At 34.4% G+C, this 25,080-nt stretch overlaps 3 protein-coding genes and 1 long non-coding RNA gene across 7 annotated transcripts in view; 3 read left to right on the top strand and 1 right to left on the bottom strand.

The window, feature by feature from the left end:
• LOC131016333 (uncharacterized) overlaps window positions 1-25,080 on the top strand; it is a 609,307-nt gene that overhangs the window by 299,236 nt on the left and 284,991 nt on the right. The gene's annotated exons all lie outside the window — the stretch shown is intronic.
• LOC131016339 (uncharacterized) lies at window positions 13,102-14,709 on the top strand. 2 transcript variants are annotated; one of them, XM_057945031.1, is made up of 3 exons: window positions 13,102-13,241; window positions 13,509-13,861; window positions 13,933-14,709. In XM_057945031.1, the coding sequence occupies exon 3, from the start codon at window positions 14,041-14,043 to the stop codon at window positions 14,500-14,502; it is 462 nt and encodes a 153-aa protein (XP_057801014.1). In that variant the 5' UTR covers window positions 13,102-13,241; window positions 13,509-13,861; window positions 13,933-14,040; the 3' UTR covers window positions 14,503-14,709. Both variants share the same exon structure in this region, with proteins under 2 accessions (XP_057801014.1, XP_057801016.1).
• Window positions 20,281-21,019, bottom strand: LOC131016343 (uncharacterized). 2 transcript variants are annotated; one of them, XR_009098922.1, is made up of 2 exons: window positions 20,804-21,019; window positions 20,281-20,593 (listed from the first exon to the last, which is right to left on the bottom strand). It is a non-coding gene; the product is annotated as an uncharacterized LOC131016343 (long non-coding RNA). The 2 variants fall into 2 exon arrangements; XR_009098923.1 differs by having other exon boundaries at window positions 20,281-20,579.
• On the top strand, window positions 21,632-24,313 carry LOC131016317 (pentatricopeptide repeat-containing protein At5g08510). Of its 2 annotated transcripts, XM_057945000.1 has the most exons (3): window positions 21,632-21,804; window positions 22,238-23,253; window positions 23,661-24,313. In XM_057945000.1, exons 2-3 carry the CDS (start codon window positions 22,327-22,329, stop codon window positions 24,276-24,278), a joined length of 1,545 nt encoding a protein of 514 aa, XP_057800983.1. In that variant the 5' UTR covers window positions 21,632-21,804; window positions 22,238-22,326; the 3' UTR covers window positions 24,279-24,313. The 2 variants fall into 2 exon arrangements, with proteins under 2 accessions (XP_057800983.1, XP_057800982.1); XM_057944999.1 differs by lacking the exon at window positions 21,632-21,804 and having other exon boundaries at window positions 21,975-23,253.

The raw sequence follows: 25,080 nt of genomic DNA, 5'->3' as shown, positions 1-25,080 counted from the left end.
GCTCGATCTTGTGGTAGCTTGGATAAGCTACTCCTGCCTTGTTTTTTGGTTCCATCAAGTATGATATTGTTGATGGAGATTGTCTCTGGCTCGTCTGTTTGCCGCTCTGGCTACGGCATTCTCTAATAGAGCATCAAGATGCCACTGGATGTTCGTAATGATTTCACGAACATCTTCCTCGTTGTTGTTAATGTTGAGCATGAGTGCTCTCCAATACCATCGTAATTCGCCTAATAGGCGACTGTTGTCTCTCTCCAAAGATTGGAGAGAAATCCTGTAAACCAGACATCTCGGACATTCGTCCGGATCCATAATTTTATGGAGTCTCCTCCCATATAGGTTAATCCCAAAGGTATAATCATAAAATAAAATAAATATAATATAATTCCTCAATTAAAACCCGCTCTGATACCATTTTAGGCGAGAGCGTAGGATCATTATAATTATAAGAAGGCAATATTTCATTTTGGGGTTTTCGGTACATTTTGATAAAATAGTTGGGGTTTTGTGCAATAAAACCTTTTGAAGGGGTCAATTTTGAATTTAAACTTTTAAAATCGTGGGAAATTTGGAACAAACTTTCATTTCGTGGTAAATTTTGGAAAATTTAGAATTCGTGGGAAAATTGGAAATTTGTCATAGTTGGTGATATTATACGAAACTGTCCCTTTATTTTACTTGTCTTAAAAAATTAATGTGGAAGCATTCGTCAATTGCTTTGCTGTAAAATGGGACGTGGTATCTTGAGATTTTGATTTCTTTTCATTGATCTTTATTTTTATATGTCTGATTTAGACATGGTATTTCAAGAGAATTAGTTTGATAATAGAAAATGGTTTAGTGGTAGAACGTGTTTCCATTTTCACCCCTTATGTCATGAGGCACGTGTGGATTGGCCAAATAGAAGAAGATACAAAATATGGAAGAGTCAAACAATTGATAACCCAAATAAATAAATAAGCTTAAAAGAAGGTAAGTACATCATCATTAAATTCACGATTTAAAATTCGCAAACTTTTTTAGATCAATATTTTCATAATGTGGTGTGTGAATTATTGTAGATGAGTTGGGGAAAAACATAATGGAGGTGCGCGTATTGCAGTTGGTTTGTTGCTAAAAATGTGAGGATAATGTGACTTCACTGATGGCATAAATATGATCCACATGATATTGGGAATTTGCAATCTGCTCCTATATTTACTAGTACTATTCATGTACTTGTCATCAATACTAAAAAGTGAAGCGTTATGGAATGATAATAAATAAATAAACTTCACAATACAATTTCTTGATTGTTTAAATGCTAATTATAAAACATAAAATTTTTATAAAATTATCGACGATTTCTAAGTATCATGATGGTATTAAAATTTGATTGTTAGTCATTATATTATGTTTAGTGTTACGTTATATAATTAATAAAATATGTATGACTATATTCATAAAAAGACTTATACAAAACAGTTTTAAAATTCACAATTCATTCATAAATACAATGCATAAAGACATTACAGTATAACATTAAGGGCATGACTGGTATGCAGGAATAAAATGGGAATGAAATTGTGATTCCTGCGTCCATTTCCAATCATATGGTTGGTATCGTTTTTGTAATGGGAATCGTCATTCGCGATGGAATGCCTATTCCCATACATAAGAGATTAGTCATTCCTCCCCTCCCCCATGGTATTATGTATTCTCACGAATATAAGATTACTATATAATAAAAGTTTATTTGTTTAATTAAATAATTAATAATAATAATAAATAATAATAATAGTAAAATAATTTAATATTATTAATATAATAAATAATAATAATTGGAAAAATAATACTCCCTCCGTCCCAATAAAAGTGGCCACATTTCCTTTTTGGGTGTCCCATTAAAAGTGACTACTTTCTAAAAATGGCAAAAGTTTACTTTAATTAAGTCAACAATTACTCACTAATTTGGTCAACAATTGTAGGCCACTTTCTAAAAATTACTCACTAATTTTGGTGGGTCACACTCAATTAAAACATAACAATCCCTTTCTTAATCTCCGTGCCCAAAAAAAAGTGGCCACTTTTATTGGGACAGAGGGAGTAATATAGTATAATAAAAAATTTAAGATTATGTGTATGCCTTAAAAATAGAAAACACGATTTCAGTAAGAAGGCATACTAATGTATCATTTTTGATCAAATAAAGAGCATAAAATCTGAAAATTTATGATCCGTTAGATCCACCAAAATCAATGCTCATGGTTATTTCTCAATTCTCACTATATTTACACCTTCTCAATTGAACTTTTCCCTATATATATATATATATAGAAACAATGTAGTCAAATGGCCATAATGAAGATTGAAAATCATTTTTTGGCCCCTAATCTTAAAACATCAAAATATGGCCATTAATTAGGTGGTATGCCTAATTTGCCCTTTTTACTCGGCCGCTGATGTGATGCTCGGCCGCTGGGTGATTGCTCGGCCGCTGGGATGATTGCACGACCGCTGGAAGCTTATGGGTGAGTTGCGCGCTCGCGGGAAAAAGCCAGCGCCCGCTGCGCGTATGGCACATAAGTGTCATACGCATCATTTTATTACATGGTTTTATTTTTTTGGATTTTCGTTGGCACTTATGGCACTAATAGTGCCAAAAGGACCATTTTAAACACTTCCCCGTAGGGTTTAGATGTTTCATTTAGGGTTTAGATTATCCATTTAGGGTTTAGATGATCCATTTATGATTTCTTGGTTCTATTACTGTTGTTTCTGTTGCACGTATGAAACTTATGGCACTATTAGTGCCATAAGTGCCAAAATGATCATTTTACTTGGTTTTAATTTGGATTTCCATGGCAGTTTTGGCACTAATAGTGCCAAAAGTGCCAACGGAAATCCAAAATAAAACCAAAGTAAAATCTTGACACTTATGGCACTAATAGTGCCATAAGTGCCTAACCCGACCCGCCACGCGACCCGTGTGCTTGATCTTACCCGGTCCGCCTCATTAAGGGTAAAAACGTCCAAATAAAAAAAATGGTCAAATTTTATGTTTTTTCAATGTGTGGCTATAAATTGTGTTTTATGCTTCATTTTGGCTACTTCAAAATTTTACTCTATATATATATATAGTGTTGACATTACAGTATATAGTGCTGAATAACGATATTAAAAAAATTAGTAAAATTTTTTTTCCCTTTAGAATTCGAACCTAGGTAAAAAAAATTCTCTCCGAATAAATATCAGTGATAGGATAAAATTAAATATTTTGCGAAATTGCGAAATGTTGAACAGATCAATAATGTTGATAAACATGTCAATAAGTTTGATGAAATAACATATTTGTTGAAAATCTTGCACTCTAGGATTCAAACCCCAAGCCAAAATGTTTGTTCAATAAATTACTGACATGTTCATCATAATTATTGATTTGTTCAATGTTTCGCAATTTCGTAAAATATTTAATTTCTCAATGAAACCTAACCCGATATATATATATATATATATATATATATATATATATATATATATATAGGGTCAAGTTAAACAGAGAATTATTATATATTTCATTTTGAACAAGTCTATACATTTTACGAACAGATTAACATAACTAACGAACAGACGTATTTAGTAAAAAAAGAGAAAAACTCGCCACCAACAGGATTCGAACCCGGGGCAAATTTCTGTTCATGCGGTACATTGATCTGTTCGTAAAAATTGTAGATCTGTTCGTTTTATTTCACGAATTCTCTATTCTCTAAATATTTAGCATTCTCTGTTTAACTTATATATATATATATATATATATATATATATATATATATATATCGGGTTGGTTGTAGTGAAAATCACAATTTAAAATGAGATATGCGAATACTGCATTGAATTATTGAAGTGTAAAGTTACTGTATTCACTATGCAATTAATTGCACACAAAAAAAATTGCTCTCTTTAGAATACGAACTGATGCATTCATCCATCAAAATAATGCATTCACCATAAATTTTCATAATCCAAAGGGTGATTATCCATTCTCGTATTAAATAATTCTCATTTGAACCTCATTTTATAATAATAATAATAATAATAATAATAATAATAATAATAATTAATGGGCCAACCGTACTATACCAATAGCAACCACCTGTCATAAAATGATTTTGCAATTTGGACCCCTACTCATCAAATCCGTGCACAACTCCCGTACACAATTCGTGACACTCATAATTAACCCTTTAAATAATGACGCCACCCAATATTTATTGCATCTATACATCTTCTGTCGCCATCTTATTATGTGTGAGGGCACCTACCTTGTTGGATCAGGAATTAACCCTTTTCATACTAAGAATGATTTTGTAATAGATTTAGCCTAATATCTTTCAATATATCATTCAAGTTTGGAAAATTAAATTTATTTATGTCTATTTTAGTTCGACAATAATTTAAATCGCACAATTATAAAAGATAATATGTGACTGTCAACGTTAGCTAAACGATGTCATATCATGTTTGAGGTGAATAAATATAATTTAAGAACCTAAAAAAAAAAAAATCTCAAACGTGAAACAATGTTGTTTCGTACACATAATCTGTGAATGTCCTTTTAATTCCTAACTCCAAAAATCATTTTCGAACTACCATTGATTCAATCAATTTATTAGATTTGAATAATGTGTTACTCCTAACTCATTAAGCTAAAAATATCATTAAATCAACGTATTTTGTTTAGAATATTTTAGTTAGATGTCGCCATAACAATCTTAATGAATGATTCATCTTGCATGTCTAATCTGGTACCTAATAGGCCGATCACCTAACCTAGTGATAAACGAGAGGTTCACATATTGTGTCGTACTCCCAAAAAAATCCATTTTTTTTTATTTCCACCTTTTAAATAGTAATTTATATTTCATGATCTTAAAATATCTTGGTTTTGTGACCTTTGAAAAGAAATATGAGTAATAATTATAGTGGTTTATAATTTTGTCACCCAGAAGTTTATGGGGCCTGTCGACTTTTAATATATAGAAGACGATAAAATTAAAATAAAATAAAAATGGCAAAGACTTTAGTCGGTGCAAGACTGCAAGCTGCGCGCACGGTTGGCAATAATTTTGTAATCGAAATTCAAACAATGGTACTGACATTTTAGTACTTCATTTTTTAGTCGTGCGTTTGTTTATTTAATTTAATCACTTCCATAAATGAAAATTTTATACAACCGTTTGCTCTACGCGTCTTAAGCAATGTTCCAAAGTCTTGAATACCTCTTATCTTATATTCTTTTCTTATATTTTCGGTGCTTGTTTGATAAAATTAGTATTGTTAATTTTTTATACCATCTATTATATCCAACTAATATTATGTACTACTTTCCTCTCAATCCGATTGCCATGTCAGCAACGATTTATGAGTAAAAATTCGTCGGGTGCAAAATCAGAAAGAATACAAAGTTCTTGTATTTATATGCAAATTTTAAAGTTGGAGTGCAAAATCAAAAAATGGGAAAAGTTATACTCCCTCCGTCTCATCTCAATAAGCTCATTTTTTTTTTCGGCACGAAGATTAAGAAACTTACTTTTTAGGAGTAAAGTGGTGTGGTCCACACCAATTAAGTACATTTTCTTTACTCAAAATGGAAAACGAGCCTATTGTGGTGGGACGTCTCAAAAAGGAAAATGAGCCTATTAGAGTGTGACGCAGAGAATAGTATTTATAGGCCATTACCCCTTTTTATAAAAAAAATTTACCCTCAAATATGTACTTCAATTTAATTCATCTCTCTATCTTTCTCATTCTCTATGTTCATTTTCTCTCTCTCCACTCTCTTTTCTTTGTCTTTCTTTATAATATTTTCATATATTTTTCCACCAAAGAAAACATGAGATAAAAAATACAAAGACCATTAAAGTATGATAAAAACTTTTTCATTTTTTCATTTTCCTTCTTTTCAAATAATAAACTTACAATTAAAGAGAACACACTCTAAAAGAAAATACATGATTCATGCAAATTGAATTTATTTTAAGGATGAGCCCACTTTGATGATAAAATTTTTTATTAGAAAATTATGAATAAGAAAGATGAGAAATATCTTTTTTTTTTCCTTATTTACTAAAGATGAAAAGATGAAAATTTATTGAAAAATATTATCACGGCACTATCCAAAGATAATATTATTCAACACTGTGAAAAAGAGTTGCTCGAGAAAATATTTCACCTTATCTGAAAAATTTCTTTTATCATAGTAAATATGTGAAAACGGTAAAAAAAAAAATGATAAAAATTAATTTTTTATCTCATTTTTCACTAGAGTAACCACATCCTAAATCTAAAAGAACGGAAAGAGAGAGTGTGTGTGTTGGCCTAGCGATATGAGGTTAATGCCCAAGATCTGAGATTTTGAGTTTGAGTCAGGTCCTAGGTTCGAGTTCTCCGTCGCACAGTATTTAAATTTTATTTATTTATTCATTTATGTAATTTATAAAAATAATAATAAAAAAATGAACGGAAAGAGAGAATGGCCGTGTGAATTTCATTATTATCTCACCTCATCACTTTTATCAATTTTTCAATTTGTACAGACATAGTTTGAAAGGGATTTGAGAGCTATTCAAAATAACAACACTAATATAACAGTTACATGAATAGCTTAAACATATCATATTTTCAAACAATAGGAAAACTGCAGAGAATCTGATGGGCGTCGAAGCCAAAAAAATAAAAATAAATAACTTACTCAATGAAAATAAATTGTAAAAGCAGCAAGTAAAGACGTAAAGTCGATCTACAGGGATTGGAAAACTAGAACCAATTTATTTTTACCTAATTAAATTAACATAGAGCTAAAGCGGGGTATGAGAGTTACTAATAACTATGAACAAAATAATTAAAATGCAATGACAAATTAAAATCAATTAATGGACTCAAGCATGCAACGACAAAAAATAAGGATTAAAAATTAAACACAAAATCTCCTGTACACCCGGGTGTACTGTACACCTAAATTGACTTGTACCCAAATCCTGACCCGCATGCTAATCCAAACTCGCATCCTGATCCAAATTGTGTAAATGACACTATTTAATTATACAAATGACACTGTTTATAATTGACAATATTCAATTATATACATGACACTGTAACATTTTAAAACGTTATAATGTCATTTTCAATCTTATAGTGTTATTTAAAATATTATAGTGTCAATTATAGAAAATGTCTTTTATATTGCAATGTCATTTACAATGTTATATTGTCATTTATACGTAGTGTCATTTGTATAACAAAATAGTATCAATTATAGGCAATGTCATTTGTATAACCGAATAGTGTCATTTACACGATTTGAATCAGAGTGTGGGTTTAGATCAAAATGCGGATCAGAATCTGAATATGGGTCAATCCAAATGTACCACCTCTAAATTAAATGGACAAATCTAGCTCAGAAATAATCTCAACAATGATTACTACAAACTGATCGCAAATGCAAAATGTTATTCTCTTCTCTTCTCAACCTTGGCAAGTTTCCTCCTTCCTTAGGACTTCTTTAATTCCTTCTAATATCTAAACCAATAATTAAACTATTTAAGTGAAATATTAGGGCTTTGGATAATAATTGAAGGTCCACCAACTTAATTTAATTTATAAAATATTAGGGCTTCAGCACACACCTTATTTACTACTTCCTTCTGCTTTGGTTCCTTATACACCTACAAGACTTGGGCTTCAATTTCCATCTTCAAACCTCAACTAACACTCATCATATTTTGCCTTCTTTTTCATAAATCTTCACAAATCACCTAGTAAAACACAAATGTAACCCACAACTTAAGCATATTAAACTTACAAACATTGAGGGATGTCAAACTAAATAAATATGCATAAATGCAACTCATCGAAATCAAGTATCCCAAAACTAAATGACAATGACCTATTTGCTCAAATTGAACTTTTTAATAGAACATGGACCAAATCTGTAACAAAAAAAAGAAAACTTATAAATTGGGCCGCTTAAATTGGATGCTATTTTTAGGCCCTGATGAATGTAAATTTGCACGGTTGTGATCGTCTTCTATAAGTTTGTGAGTATTCATAGAATATCTTTATGTAGAAAGTGTTGAATGATTTCGAACACCATAATTTTATAATGCTGAATTTTCGATAGGTGTATAAAGAATATCTCAATTTAAAAAAATTCGGCGAAATTCGAATTCATAATTTTTCATAATTTAGTTAATCTTCGCACTGATGGAAATTTGGGGATCAAATAATGACCATTTCTCTATGAAGAACACATAAAATACTATTTTAGTTTGCTTGTGTAAATGCAAATGCAAAACAAATGATGTAGAATGCGGTGGTTGAGTCAAATTTTTTTGGGAGTATATTTCTTTGGTTGTAAATTTATGATAAGAAAAAGAATAATAATAAAAAAAAACTCCCCTTTAAGTACTTTCTTTTTACAAAAGAAAATTTCACCATTTTTAATTATTTCTTTTCACTCCAACGAGTGACTATCCTTCTATTTTTAGGGGCATTTACTTTGCATGATTGAGTATTTTTATCATCAAGAGTAGAATTTCTTCAATTCCACTCTTTCAATGTGATAAAAATCAAGCAAAACTAGCTTAAATGACCGAAAACACGCTCTTAATCTCTTTTGAAATTATTGAATTCAAGAAAAGCAAAGAGTTGCGAGGTTCAACTTTCCTATCACTTGATTTCGTTTTATGCCTTTTATTACATTCTAGTTTAGCTAATTTTACTATTAGTTCTCGGATTGTTATGATCTATAGGTCAGATTTTCCATATTGGTTTCTAAACATTATAGCGATTGATGGAATTAATAAGATATTGGTTTTCGTTTCAAAAAAAAAAAAAAGTTTGAGGTGAATGATATATAGTGGATGGTATTTCTAAGAAGTGGGCCTGCAACTACTGGGCTTTCTTCGATTATTTCATTTTGGTTTTGGAGTTTGGAAAAGGGTGAATTAGCCTCACGCGCCACCGACCTGCCTACATATCTACATTTTCTACTCTCCTCATATTCAGAGGCTGGTGTGTCCATTGGAATTTTGAACAATTAGATGTTTTGAAATTGGAAAGTTGGTTTCTAAGAATATCGATTTTATGGTTAAATTTAATAGAAATATTTATAATACTTCGGCCCATTATTTAATTTTAGGGTTAATTATTCATAAATGCATACCTAAATATTGATTTTTAATCAACATTAGTTTTCTGGTCAATTAATATATGAACTTTCAACATTTTGGATTTTGACTCAATGAGAAACTTCGGTAATAATTAACCTTACATGGACGATAAAATTGTATTACGTGGTATTTTAACTGATAAGTAAAATGATGTGTTTTTTATATAACACAAAAATAACGTCGTTTTCTTCGTATTTCATGTTATGTTGTAAGTAATAGGGTTCAGAAAGCATATTATGTTATGTGAAATGCAAAGTTTTAATTATCAGCTGAAATGCCACGAAGAAAATTCCGGCATCCACATTTTAATTCAGGGAAAATTTCAAAATATTAAATGTTTATGTATTAATTCCAAAAAAGAAAGAGTCGATTTTGAAAATAGCCTATTTCTTTTAGTAAACTTAAAAATTACCCACTGAGATAAAAACTTTAAAAAAAATATCCACACTTACCATTTTACCCCTTTAAACACCACCCTTTAAAAAATTTGCGCATTTCACAACCCAATGAAATTCACAACCAGAATTTTTTGGTTGTGAATTCACAACCAAAATTTATTTTGGTTGTGAATTCAAGTAATTAATTGTGCATTTGAGTTTCAAAGTTTGAATTCACAACTAAAAACATTAGTTGTGAATTCACAACTAGAAATATTATTAGTCGTGAATTCAAGCTTTAAAACATAAATTCACAATTACGAATATTGTTAGTCGTGAATTCAAGCATTAAAACTCAAATTCACGACTACTTGAATTCACAACTAGCAATAGAGTTGGTTGTGAATTCGAGATTTAAAACTCGAATTCACAACTAACACTAGCAATTCAGTCGTGAATTCATCAAACTGGTTGTGAAACAACTAGTTTCAAGCTTTAAAATTCGAATTCACAACCAACACTAACGATTCAGTTGTGAATTCATCGAGCTGATTGTGAATTTTAGCTTTAGTTGTGAATTCATAGATCTGATTGTGAATTCAATAATATTAAATTGTGAATTCATAGATGTGGTCGTGAATTCAAAAACATTAAGTTGTGAATTTATAAATTTGGTTGTGAATTCAAGAAAATTTAAGTTGTGAATTCATAGATCTGCTTGTGAATTCAAGAACATTAAATTATGAATTCATAGATCTAATTGTGAATTCAAAAACATTAATAAATTCATAGGGGTGGGAAAGTAATAATAATAATAATAATAATAATAATAATAATAATAATAATAATAATAATAATAATAATAATAATAATAATAATAATAAAAATTGGCTTGGGGGGAGGGGGGCAGTGCGGGAGTAATAGAAAAAAATAAAAATAAAAATTTGACTTGGGGGTGGGTGGTCGGGGGGTGGGCAGAGGGGGTGTAAAAGATTTTTTTTTACTGGGGGTGGGTGGTCGGGGGTGGGCAGGGGGAGTAAGAGAATTTTTTCCGTTTTTTTTGTTTTTTTTCGGCTTGGGGGTGGGTGGTCGAGAGAGGAGAGAGAGAGAGAGATGAGTGTGATAGAGAGAGAGAGGAGTGTGATAGAAATGAGGTGTGAGTATTTTTTTTTTAATTTTAATTTTAGGGGCAGTTTAATCATTTAACACAAAAAGTGGATAAATTTTTAAGTTTTCATTTGAATGGGTAAATTTTAAGTTTACTAAAAGAAAATGACTACTTTCATATATTGGCTCAAATAAAAATACTCCGTATTACTGTATTAGTTAAAAATTAATTCTAAGTATACTTTGTACATTTACAAACAATTAATCCTTCGTTTTAAGAAATGGGAGAAAATATTTATTGAATGTGCCAAAATGTCTGTAAAGTATTAGGGACAATTTAGTCATTTAACACAAAAAGTGAATAAATTTTTTATATAGTTTTTATTTGAATGAGTAAATTTTAAATTTACTAAAAGAAAATGGCTACTTTCATATATTGACTCAAAAAGAAATACTACTTTGTATTAGTTAAAAACTAAATCTAAGTATACTTTAATCCTTCGTTTTAAGAAATGGGAGAAAATATTTATCGAATGTGCCAAAATGTCTGTAAAGTCGAAGAATCGATTCCAAATTTTCCAAACAAACAAATCTTGAATCTGAGAGTTAAATATCACATTTTTTAGGCTACCAAACAAACATCTATCTATAATCTATAATCTATAATCTATAATATATTAAAATTAAAAGTTTATTTGTAAATTATATATATATATATATATATATATATATATATATATATATATTTTCTTTATCTTTAATTTTTAGTTTTATTTCTTTCTAAAATTGTGAAATTTGATTAATTATAAAATATTTAATATACATATCAAATTAAAGATCACAATAAGAGCTTTAATTTTATATATTTTATGTAAATATTTGATTTAAAATGTAAAAATTATATTTATTTAAAGATTAATTTTTTTTCAAAATAATTATCTCTCCTCTCTCATCTTCTCTTGAATAAATATATTTTAGAATTCTTTTTTATTTTTATTTTACTTTTTCATAATATAATTTTTTTATTATTATGAATTCTTATTTATTTTTTGTATTTTTCCAATATTCAGCTTAAATATATTCAATTCAAATTAATTATAAATATGATAATTGAGTTGGTATTAATTTAAAATAAATATAAAAACAATTTTCTTGTGTTGCGACTTGCGAGGGGTGCAAATGCTAGTTAGTATTCATAATTTACCCTGCTTTGAAAAAATTGCTGCCATGAGGTGGATTTGAGCAATAATGAGTAGTTATTAAATTTAGTAAACTCAATCACGTGTAACATCTATTGTACTAATAAAAAGAAAGGAATTTGATATGAACATTGATGTTTGAAGAAATATTCGAGATGGGGAAGAAAGAAATAAGAAAAAGCAAGATATTGAAAACCATTTGACTTAAGCTTGAAAGAAATTAATAAAGGGATGCAATAATAGAGAGCAGAAATACAAAATTGACATGTGGGATGGAGTCTACCACATAATAAGGTTTGAAAAGATGATCAAATTGATGTGAAGAGAAAACTTTTAAAGAAAATTATAGAACGAAATGGCAATGATTAGACTACCAAATTGCGACTAGATTATACAAACAGTTATTGGCATTTTGTATATTGGATTGTTGATTGAAGGAATCTCATTGACAAGCATGAAAGAAGTCGATGAATATGGATAGGCTATATATTGCACTTTGAAATTCAAGACAAAAAACCTAGACCTTCCTACCTAGAAGTATGTCATAAGCCCTGACACATATTTGTTTGACTGTATGCATTCAGTGGTGTTTGAAATTCCTTATTATATTCACACGGATATCTATTTTGGTGGGCATGGGCACACATTATAAAGCAGGGCTGCCAATTTTATAAGTAAACCTCTATGAGATAAATAGTTGAATTTCGCATTTGTACAAAATTAAATTCAAAAAAAAAAAAAAAAACGAATCTATTACGGTGTCATTTATAGTTGGACCATGTAGATCTTTGCTAGTAACGCCGAAATAGCATCCACATCGGTTAATCAGGAAAAAAAAAGTTGCAAGGGGCAGATCATCTATGGTGGGGTAAAACCCCGAATCATTAAAAATAAGGATCAAACTTGTGACACATGTCACACCCTCATTAATTGAAAATAGATCTCACACTTAGGCTGTGTTTGATTTTGCTTATAGGTTAAGCCCATTTGTCTAACCCAAGTAAATAATAAGCCCAGATGGCCTGTTAAGCTTTCTTAATTATGGCGTTTGAAATCTTTGACAAGATTCAGCATACTGTATCGGCGCATTTGAAAACACATGGTCAGCCCATGTAAAGGCAGGTGAAATGACGTTAATAACCTCTAATTTTTTACCTAATTCCATTTGTGTCCTTACTTATCTCACGCCATCTGCGTGGTTTTAGGAGGGAAACAAAGCTTGGGTTCTATATAATACACAATCACAGGCGACGATTGGCATTCATCATCAATCCTCTGCTCATATTTGTATGAGAAAATCGCAGGTGCTTGAAGAAACGCAGAACTCTGGCCAAAAATGGCACAACAAGGTTCGTTATTTACTCCTTGTTAATCGCCTAGGGTTCAACATTTTATGTTTATCTCATTCTTTTAAATATAACAACACGCAGCCATGTGAATATAATATTCCGTAGCTTACATGAAATATGGATACTTGCCAGCAAATTCGTTGTTATTTTGTTATTTAAATTGTGAAATCTATTAGTCATTGTGAAATTCCAGAATGTTGCATATCTTTGAATTGAGCTTGCTTTTTTGGGTTATTTGAATGTTGTTCTCGTTTCTTTGTATAATAGAGAGCAATGAGGCAAGCCGTACCTGTGGAAACAAAGCAGACAAGACTCGTCGCAGTTGGAGCTTGAAAGAGGAGGAGACTCTCATTAGCTCGCTCAAGGAGTTGGTCGCTAATGGCTGGAAGTCTGATAATGGCTTCAGGGGGGGTTATCTGAACAAGCTAGAGGAATCGATGAGGAGAGCTTTCCTGGGAACGGACTTGAAAGGCAATCCACACATCAATTCTAAGATATGCGCCTGGAAGAAAAACTACAACAGTCTTTCATTGATGATGGGTATCAGCGGGGCTGGGTTCAATGTGCATGGGAATCACATGGTGGATCTTACCAACGAACAATATGAGCTAGTCTTGAAGGTTATCGTTTATACTTTTACTACCTCTGTTTATTGATGTAAAATTGTATCTTAGTGTTGATATATGTGCAGAAAGACCAGAATGCGAAGGGAATGAGGTACAAATCATGGCCTCTGTTTGAGGCATGAAAGGAGGTGTTCGGTAAAGATCGCGCAACGGGGGATAACGCCGAGGATCTGATGGATGCTGTTACGAACATGTATCGCTGCGATATCGAACCTCTGAATATGCATGATGAGGAGTATCATGTTAACCTTGAGGACATCACGGAAAATGATGTTTCCGAGGAGAGTGCTAGCCAATGCAAGAGGAGTGGAGGGACATCAACCAAGGGCACGAAGAAACGTAAGCATATGGATGAGTCAAGGGGCGTGTATGAATTCCTAGGCGAGATCAGTAGGACCACTAATCAGAGGCTGGTGGAATTGAATCAACGTGTCGGATACGAATTTGATATTGGGGAGGCAAGAAAGATAGTGTTTGATCAAGTCAGTCTCATCCCAGGTCTATCTCTTGACGAGATATTCGACATTACCGAGCTCATTGCTTACAAGGTTGAGCGCTTGGAGATATTCATTGGCTTGTCTCCTGAAGCTCGCATAGCATACGCGCTGCGCATCTTGCAAGGGAAGAGCAAGTGAGCGCTGCGCCAAGTACCCCTGTTTTTGTGCTATTCTATTTTGTATATAAGGGCGATGGGTGATGTCTTTATCATGTCGTCTAGGTGATGCATATATATAATGTTAGTAGGCTAGTAGCTAGTATGTTGGTGATTGTCCATATATCTTTTTGGTGTGTAGAATCTAGTAGCACAAACTTTTGTTTGTTCCTTCTAGTTGTAAGCTGAACATGCCGTATATAATATAGTACTATGTTGAATCATCTTGTTGTTATGTGAGCCTGTGGTTTTTTAATGGTATTCAGTGATCATGATACATCGGCTAGCCCATATATAGAATGTTCTTGTTTTATAGTTTTTGATTATATAAGGATGCAATCGGAGACGATAGAACAACTTTAGAACAGGACAAATGTTACTTCATTTTTAATAGCATGAAAAGATCTTAAGTACTTACTTGTTCGTCCAAAAGCTACTGAATATACACATCATCTACTTATAAACACGACAAAATACCATAGATAAATAGCACGATATCTACGGCAAACGTTCGAACATTTCAGGCCGTCTATGATATATAGCAAAAAAAGTGCTTGAATCCTTGTTACAGCTACTCCTTCGGGCTCCACATGGCACCTGAACTCTCCTCGGTGGCACTTGGGCTGGTTATGGGATCGCGTGGCTTACGCGGGAATGCGTTAGGCGGAGGAAACCCAGCGCGAGAAGTGCAAGGAGGCCATTCAACGTACAAGTGTGATCGGCGGGGGAGCGCCGGCACATTCACAGAATTCGCATCATGACCAATGCCCAGCGGGGAGGTGACCTCCTCATCGGAAGAGAGTTGCTGCACGTACATCGTGTCACTTATGTCGATAATTTCCTTCACCGGCTCGTGCTTGATGTCTTCTAGGCCAAACACCGCGCACATCTTATAGTACTCCGGTTCCCCTTGGTGGTAATAAGCCTTCGTCATGACATTTTTCTTTCAAGGAAATGAAGAAATACACGTGATGAGAACAATCTTTCTTATCGAATTTTAGGAAATCAGATTCGAAACTTCTTACCTCAAAAACACGCTCCCAAACAACATCGGTGGATGTGAGTACGTTGGTCTCGCGACACCAAGTTGTTTCCGGCATCTTCTATGCTGTATTCTTATTACCAAAACAATACACACATATTCATTACAACTATATCTAGACAAAAATGCACCAAGAAATTAAAGAAAAACACTTGATAATAGACCAAGCACATATATTAGAGGAAACATTACATAAAATCCCAAGGTGATGCGAAGTCTGCAGCATATCAGTTAAATGAAATTACAAAAAGGATCCACATGGCCATGGACAAAATGAAAACATAATTAACTAGCTACTATGAAGTATAATGTCTCAAACAAACTTCCCAACAAACAGTCCAAATAGAAAAACACAGATAACCATGGTTGTAATGTGATTTGGCCTTTCAATGACAGTAGACGGAGCTGCTATACCAGTCATGGCTTCGACAATGGGTTCCATGTACCGACTACTGGCTGAAGTCGCAGATTGCTCCATTTGTGATGCTTGATTGTGCATGTTCCTTTGAGGCAGATTGGATAACATATGACCACATACTTGCAGCTGAAATTCATCGTACCAAAAAAAACCATATAGGTGGTTCTCAAAGGCGGGACACTTGTAGTAATATCGATCTGCGTTACGGGCTTTGTGGCCGGCACATAGTAATAACATTCTCCCGCGCCCACAGCTACAATCAGGGGAGGGACACCAACCTTGGCCATATGGATCCATATCAGCTATCAAATACAAACATATGCAGTTATTAGTGCAACACATTCACAGTCAAATATATTTGAAACACATTTCAGTTCAGCAAAACACACAAAATATCATTGAAAATGTAAGCTAACAGTAGAATCAACAGCTGTAATATTATATACAGCAAAATACGTTCACATCAAACCTTAGTTTTGTACGATGTATTGCTGCCACATGCTCTGAGCAATGGCATCCCTATGTGCTGTCCATTAAGCGCTAGGTTCAACGACGCCAACATGATGATCGTGTTCAGCCTCGTCAGTCTCATTATCAATCGGTAAGCTATCAAATGCTTGTTCAATTGGGTCAACAACCATTTGGGATCTAATGAAGTTATTTATCACAAAACAAGCCATTATGAGCCTTATCTGAATCTTAATAGGGTAATATGTGTTACCACGTAAGATCTCCCACCGCATCTTCATTACCCCAAATGCCCTTTCGATGACATTACGTGCCTTAGTGTGTCGAAGATTAAACAGTTCCTCTTTATTCTGTGGACAAGCAGTGTTAGGACCCCATTCCTTTAGATGATACCTTACACCTTTATATGGTGTTAAGAAGCCTTCAGAGTTGGCGTAACCGTTATCGCACAAGTAATATGAACCTACATCATTAGAACACCACGTACTGGTCAGTCCAGAATAGGATAAATTATGCACGCCACAACAAAATCCAATGAGATATTCTTTTCAATGTACTAGTACATACCCTTAGGAACTTTCAAGCTATTGACCCGACTAACTGCATTGCGTAGGATCCTAGAATCGACAGCCGAACCCTCCCATCCCGGCAAAACATACACAAACTTCATATGATGATCACACACTCCAAGGACATTAGTTGAAATCTGCCCCTTTCGCGTTCTATAGCGTGGTTTGTCAGTATGCGAAACCATCACATTCACATATGTTCCATCTAAAGTACCTAGACAACCCTATAAGAACGGGGAACATAATAGGGGTGCGTTAGCATTGAGCAGACAAGGGACATTTTAAATCAACGAGCTGAAATAGTAATATACCTTAAACCACTTCCATCTTGCATCTGTTGAATCATCAGCCACTGGGGTCGGTTTAACCATCAAAATAACATGCAAGCTTAGGATTGCCCTTAACACAACATGTACGTAATGCGAAACAGTTTGGCCGGACCGCAAGAAGTCAAATTTGACCACTCTATTTTTTTTGTGATGTGAGAGCACAGAGAGGAACATTGCAACTTGTTCTTCTACGCTAACAAATCGACTATCGTTAAGCCCCCCTACAACCCTCAACAAATGGCACAATCGGCCAAATGTATTCCGATCCATTCGAAGGTTTAGTACGCAGTCCATATCACTAACCCTTGTAAGCCTATTCAAATGGTGTATTTGGTCAGGGATTCTGTTAACTATGCCATATGGTTCTAATAGGGTTCGACGTCTACGTTTTCTTTTTTTGGACTCCTCGAGGAAATTAACTACAATGGCAAACATTATCATCTGCTCAAATATTATTTCTTGAACGGCCAAGCAGACATATGCATTCTTCTTCCTTAAGTTCCGTTAATTATCTATTTTGAACAAATGAATAAACATTAGACGCTAATATGCCCACCAAAATGATGACTGCAACACATATGGAATTGCACCACAATTTGGGAATACACACATGAAAACGAAAGGAAGCAAGCAACAAACTCAATAGTAGTTGAACAAATAATTCACACTTAATTCTCATATAATTTACAGTGAAATCAAGAAATTATAGAATGTATAGAAGATGAGGCTTACCCATTTTTTGGCAAAAGTACCTAGGATTCTAACCAGAAGAGAAGCCCACAAAACAGAGGTCACTCCACAGCTTCAATCAATACTTGCGAAAAAGGGTAAGGACCTTATTGGGATGGGTAAATTGATCTTCACCCATTCGCAGGAATGAGCACGAATTTGTTCGCATTTCCAACGACAATTTTCAAAATAAAAACACGAACACGCAGCAGGTTTCACAGGCTATGAAATACGCAGCAGTTTTTACCGGCTAAGTCGACGATTCCCTCTGTCGTCAACGTCGTCGTTGGAACACTTCGACTCTGACGATTTTCTTTGTATATGACAACGAATGAGCGCTCAGCTAAAAAGGAATTTGAATTTTCGTCAATTGAAGGTGGGTAATTTGGGGAAATGAATTTTTAGAATTAGTTACTGTAGCCACTCTAATAAATAAACTCACGCATACCCTCTCATCCACATACATGGTGGAACAGTGATTTTGAGGCCGGGCCCAACGTTAATGACGGGCTTCTGCTGAAACAAGTCTTAAATTTCAAACGCTAGTTTAAGAATAACACAGGCTATAAACAAGCCTTAACAATAAAATCAAACAAGCCCTTAGAGTGCTCCTAAACAAACCAGTCTATGGAACACATAATCAATCTGTAACAATTAATTTTGGATGGGGAAGGAATAGAGAGCGTCACCCCAATTATTATTATCATAAATAAAGAGAGAACTCACTTCTTTCTTTTCTAACGGAGTTCCGCACCAGGACTCAAACCATACCTCGAGGAGAAGGTAGCTTCAAGAGCGCTTCCCCGAGAGACATGGTTCGAAAGGTTCCATCCCTTCTTGGAAAAACCACTTTTAAACATACACGGAACAAAAATTCAATATGACACGCTTCAATAAAGAGGCTTCGTTACATAAAAACTGTCATAGTTAATGTATATTATAGTACTCAGTATTTTTTATTTTCTACAAATAGACACTAATATTATCATAATTATATACACAACACAACTCTTTTAACTTCTTTTCATATAATATCAGTTTTACTTTCAAAAACTACATCTTTATCTTTGATCTAGGGCAAATTGCCTATAAATCCACAACGTATTCCCGGATTTGGAAATTGCACATATTTTTAAAAATCTACCACACAATCCATAACCTTTCATTTTCTTCTCAAATTTGTCTGTAAATAATTTTTTTCCGGCGTAGACGTAGGAAATTGACACAAAGACGGCCGAAAATGACACGATGTCCGCCGGAAATGACACATGGAAAATATTTATAAAAAAAACCTTACCCCTATCGTCTTCCCCCTACCCTCATCCCCAAACCCTAATTTCCCATTCCCCTACCCGTCGCCGCCGTTGCCCTCATGCCCCAAATCACCCCATGCCCCAAATTGCTCCCTCAAATTTCACCAAGGACGATGGGAGGATATTGTGTCGGTGGATGATCTTCTCGCACTTAGATCTGCTTGATTCCGGCAGTTGCACCAACGTGCAGATGACGCCGGCTTCAATGGTGACTTCTTCAACGCCTCCAACATCTGTATTAGCAGCTTGAGAATTGGAGGCTGGTGGAGAAGTGGAGTTTCTCTGATCTCGATTCAGGAGCCATGGGCATGACGAACGTCGCTGATCCTATCCCTCTTTGTCTCTTCCTTACCACTCTGCCCTAATCTCAAAATCCCTAATTTCTATATAGATATGTAAACCCTAATTTCCTCTAAGATTCTCAATCTCCCTCTCGATTCTCGTCCGTCCAGCGGACATCACCGTCGTTGCCGTGCCTTAACCCCACCTGGGCCACTCTTCGCGCCGGTACAGAACATCTCTGTATTCTCTCTCTCTCGCTCTTTATCTCTCTCGCCCTTTCGTCGCCGTCAGCCCGCGCTTCTGCCCCGGTGGGTCGCGGCCGAGGCGCTGTTGTCCTGTTCCTTTTTTTTTTTAACTAAAATGTGAATTAGATTAGAGTAGGGTTGTAATCGAATCGAATCGAAACGAATATCACCATATTCGATTCGTATTCGTGAAATTTTTCTAATATTCGATTCGGTATTCGATTCGATTTCGAATACCAAATACGATTCGATATGTATTTTGAATAATTTGATTTGATTCGAGTATTCGATTCGTTTTTTAAAATTACTTCAAATAATTTTTTTACGAATATTCAATTCGATTCAAAACTATTCGATTCAAAATTCTGAAGGAAAAAATATATTATATTCAAAATAATATAGGTATATATCCAATATTTTTACATAATAAACACACAACAAATGCCAAGCATCCAATAAACATACATCAAAATAATGATTCCACTGTCTGAATCAACAATGCAATCTTCCTCAAAATAATAAATTCGTCAAAATAACACGAAAATGTTCTTCTTCCTCCTAACAAGAGAGCAATTTCGAAGATAGGCAACTTCTAAAAAAGTGCAGCTAAATTTGGCTTTCTTCAGGCTGAGTAATCAGTTTAATTGCCAGTTCGCCACATCTCACTGCTCGTAAATGCCTCAACATAAAAGCAACATAATTAAACAAAGCAGACAATTGCAAAATGCGAACGATTAATTAGTAAAAACAAATAAAGAATTAAAATGTAAAAGACAATATATTTCACAATACACAGACAATTTATTTTTATTTCACCATAACTATTAACTACCATATGAATTATAAGAACAAGAAAGAACAAAAAGAAAATTTATGGAATTATTTTTACAATGACAGAGAAGTGCGAGGAGCTTGGCGATTGCAGGCTTCGAAGAGTCGGTGACCAAGGTTAGAAGCAGAGAGAGATGAGAGGTGGGAGTAGGCGCGAGTAGGCCAGTGGTGGGGCAACGATTGTGGCGTGGCGGCGATAGAAAGAAATTAGGGCAGAGAGGAGTGAAAAAAGAAAAGAAAAAACGTTAACCTAAAAAGAAGGAATGATTCGAATGAATGCTTTGATTCTTATTTTTTAATATTTAATTTCTTTTTAGTGGCCGGAAATTGGTAGTGGACTAATGGCCCATTAGTAATGGGTCAGAAGAAAAAAGTAATTAAGTTTTAGAATTAAAAAAGACTTAAAATTTTCGTGAGGTTAAGATGTAATGGATTGTTCAAAGTCTAATTTGTTCTTTTATTAATTATTTGAAGTTAAAAGGATTATGAACAAATCAGACTTTGATTTTTATGTTATTTATAAAATTAATTATCCTAATAACAATTTATGAAGTATTAGAATAAAAATAAATGTCTAAAACAAAAAAGATAATGCTAACGAGGCCTAAACGTGAGTGGTGCTTATATAAGGTGCTCACATAAGGTATGTAGCATATATATATATAATTTTTAAATATCGAATCGAATATTTACGAATATCGAATCGAATATCATAATTTCATATACATATTTAAATACTAATCGAATCGAATCGAATATTTGTTATCGAATACGAATCGAAATTATTCGAATACGATTAGGGCAATTTCGAATCGAATCTCGAATCGAACAAAAATATTCGATTAATTTACAACCCTAAATTAGAGTGTACGTGAATCTAGTAAAGAACCGAACCCATTTGCAAGCCTGGAAAAGTTTCCTTTTCCCCAAAATTCACATCTCATTCGAAAATGCATCATTTGTAAGTTCTCTTTTACTCTTGAGGCTTTGGGTCAGGAAGAGGAGACAGAATTTGATAGAGACATTGCAGGAGATACTTCATACTTACTTGAGCAGAAGGTGAGGTTTTCTTTTCATTTCGATTTGTTTCTCTTCTGGTTAAATTTCTGAGATATGATCCACTTTTTTCAACTGCTACTACTCTAGTATGCTAGATTATGGTTTTGTCTGAGTTCGATATTCTCAAGGAATTTATAGCACAATGCTGACTGGTAATAATGAGACAAGTAATGAGAAAATTCATAATTGGGGCAATGTTGAGTCGTAATTATTTGATTTTTTGTACATTAAATCAAAAAATGCTAGTTATTCCATTTCTTTAATCCTCATGGATATTATTTTATTTTTCACTAAATAAGAATTTATAGATTCACCTATTAACTCTTTTCAATTAATTAAACACAAAGCTCCACCAAAGTTAAAAGAGCAAATCGTCTTTTCTTTTCGGAGAAAAGGTTAATAGCTAATCTTTTTAATTAAACACTAAATGCAGGCTGGCCAACGACTCAAAAAGCTTGGCCTTGGCGCTCAATCGTTTTCAAATTCAAGAACACCTACAGATTATAGAAGTCAATCCCTCGCATGAACCAACTCAAACAATTCCACGCTCATTCACTGAGAATCGGCACAGATTTCGCCAAAGATCTGATCACCAAACTATTAGAAATCCCCAACATAAGCTATGCACACAAGGTGCTCGACAGTATTCCCAACCCAACTCTTTCCCTCTACAACAAACTCATCCAAGCACATTCTTCCCACGGCCCGCATTCTCAGTGCCTCTCTCTCTACTCCCAACTCCTCCATCGATGTTTGCTTCCCAGTCCGCACTCCTTCACCCTCCTCTTCGTCGCGTGCGCGAAGCTCTCTAGTCGTCCCCACGGCCAAATGGCCCACGCCCATTTCCTAAAATTCGGGCTTGATCACGACGTCTATGCCTTAACCGCATTGGTTGACATGTATGCCAAGATGGGCTTGCTGCACTTGGCGAGAAAGGTGTTTGATGAGATGGATGGCAAAGATGTGCCCACTTGGAATTCTTTGATCTCGGGTTATGCAAGAAGAGGGGATTTGGATGAGGCGTTGCGCTGCTTCTTGGGTATGCCGTCAAGGAATGTGATTTCTTGGACTGCTTTGATATCGGGGTATTCGCAGAATGGGAGATATAGGGAGGCTTTGGAGATGTATTTGGAGATGGAGAGGGAGGGGAGAGTTAGGCCTAATCACGTCACTATAGCTAGTGTTCTTCCGGCTTGTGCTAATCTTGGCGCGTTGGAGGTGGGGCAGAGGATCGAGGCTTATGCTCGTGCCAATGGCTATTTCCGGAACGCCTTTGTCTGTAATGCGGTGCTGGAGCTGTACGCGAGGTGTGGTGTGATTGAGAAGGCAATGCAGTTGTTTGATGAGATTGGTGGTGGTAGAAACTTGTGTTCTTGGAATAGTATGATCATGGGTTTAGCTGTCCATGGAAGATGTCACGGAGCTCTCGACCTGTTTAACCGAATGCTGGTGAGCTTTTCAATATGACTTTGTTTGAGCAATCAAGATTGATTGATTTATTGCTCGAACAAAGAAGCAAATTAGTGTTGCGTATATAGTAGTAGTGTGGTTAATGTCCGATACCGTCTCATGTTCGAGTTCACTGTTTTGCGATGTTTAAAATTACTTGTTCATCCATAAAAAAATTTGTATTGCATATAATCATGTGTTGTGTCTCAACTTTTAGTATTTTTCAAAGAAATTCCCCAATGGAAAAAAGATCCACCTAAGAATCCAATGAAGTGACTCATTATTTTGTTGAGTTGAGGGTTTCTGAAACGCCGAAAGTTGGCGATAAAAAACATGATTAACCCTACTTGTATCCCACCAAATTTGATCAAACTGATCCATTTCTTCGTTTGTGATTGGTAATGCAGAGAGAGGGATTCAGCCCGGATGATGTGACGTTGGTGGGTGTGATCCTAGCGTGTACTCACGGAGGGATGGTCGAGCAAGGCCGGGAGCTCTTCAGCTTAATGAAGCAAAAGTTTCTCATCACGCCAAAGCTAGAACACTACGGATGCATGGTGGATCTTCTAGGGCGAGCAGGACTCGTGCAGGAAGCTTACGAACTAATCATGGGCATGCCGATGAAGCCAGATTCAGTCGTATGGGGAGCTTTGCTTGGGGCTTGCAGTTTCCATGGCAACGTCGAGTTTGCTGAGAGAGCTGGTGAGGCACTCTTTGAGTTGGAGCCATGGAATCCTGGCAACTATGTGATTCTTTCCAACATCTACGCGAAAGCCGGCAAATGGGAGCAAGTCGCGAAGCTGAGGAAGTTTATGAAAGGCTCCAACACCACTAAGGCAGCAGGCCACAGCTTTATTGAAGAAGGGGGCACACTCCATAAGTTTCTAGTCCAAGATAAGTGTCATTCTAGATCCAATGACATTTTTGCACTGCTACATTTTCTGACTGATGAAATCAAAATTTGTGGGGAAATTGGTTTTTTGGGTTCGTTCATTGATGAAATAAGATTCATGGAGTCATCTTGAATATTTTATCTTTCAATATATTCTTCTTAGCTCAAGCTTAATTCGTGTTATCCTGCTCTTCTTGTCTGTTTTTCAAGTTCAAGATATAGGGTTGTTTAAATCTATAAATTGAACTCAGGCTGAGCAGAAGCTTAATGATTTTCTTAAGTCGAGTTTGAGCTTAGATCTCAATTATGAAAGATTTTCTTAACTGAGCTTTGATTATATCTTAAATAATTAATAAATGTGTTCCAGCCCTTATATTTCTTCTGTGAGATCAGTTTACTAAAGCAGTTGGCCTAAACATGCCCATGCAAAACGTATAAGCTAAGCCCATCTCTAAATTAATGGTTGTAAATTATTTAGAAGCACCAAATTTAGAATTAAATATTTTTGAAGCTTGACTTTGTTGTACTGTATCTGTATCCACCGGTTACTCTAATTTCCTAGTAAATATACTTTGAACTTTGAAGGCATGCACTAGTAAATAGTAATATCACAGTAGTCTAATTTGTTAAAAGTGTGATGCAAACATACACGCCTACATTATGTTTCTGTATGAAATCTTGAACCTAATTACTAAGATTCTTATATATAGGCGACGACTAATTTCATTCAAAGTTGAGATTAATAAAGACCAACCAGTTTTGTTCTTGTTGTTTCACCGTAATGATAAGTGATTAAGTGATTAAACATAAAATTAGAGTAACTAAATGTTTACTCACCTCTTTTACGTGTTTTGTAGGTCGAACCTACGACACTTAATTTTTCAAATGTAACCAAGTGTTTTCTTGTGTACATCAGATAACGGCTGCAAATTAAT

Source organism: Salvia miltiorrhiza, chromosome 3 (assembly GCF_028751815.1).
Source record: "Salvia miltiorrhiza cultivar Shanhuang (shh) chromosome 3, IMPLAD_Smil_shh, whole genome shotgun sequence".
NCBI lineage: Eukaryota > Viridiplantae > Streptophyta > Magnoliopsida > Lamiales > Lamiaceae > Salvia > Salvia miltiorrhiza.
The sequence above is the reverse complement of the archived record's forward strand: the minus strand, read 5'-3'. Positions and strand labels throughout refer to the sequence as shown.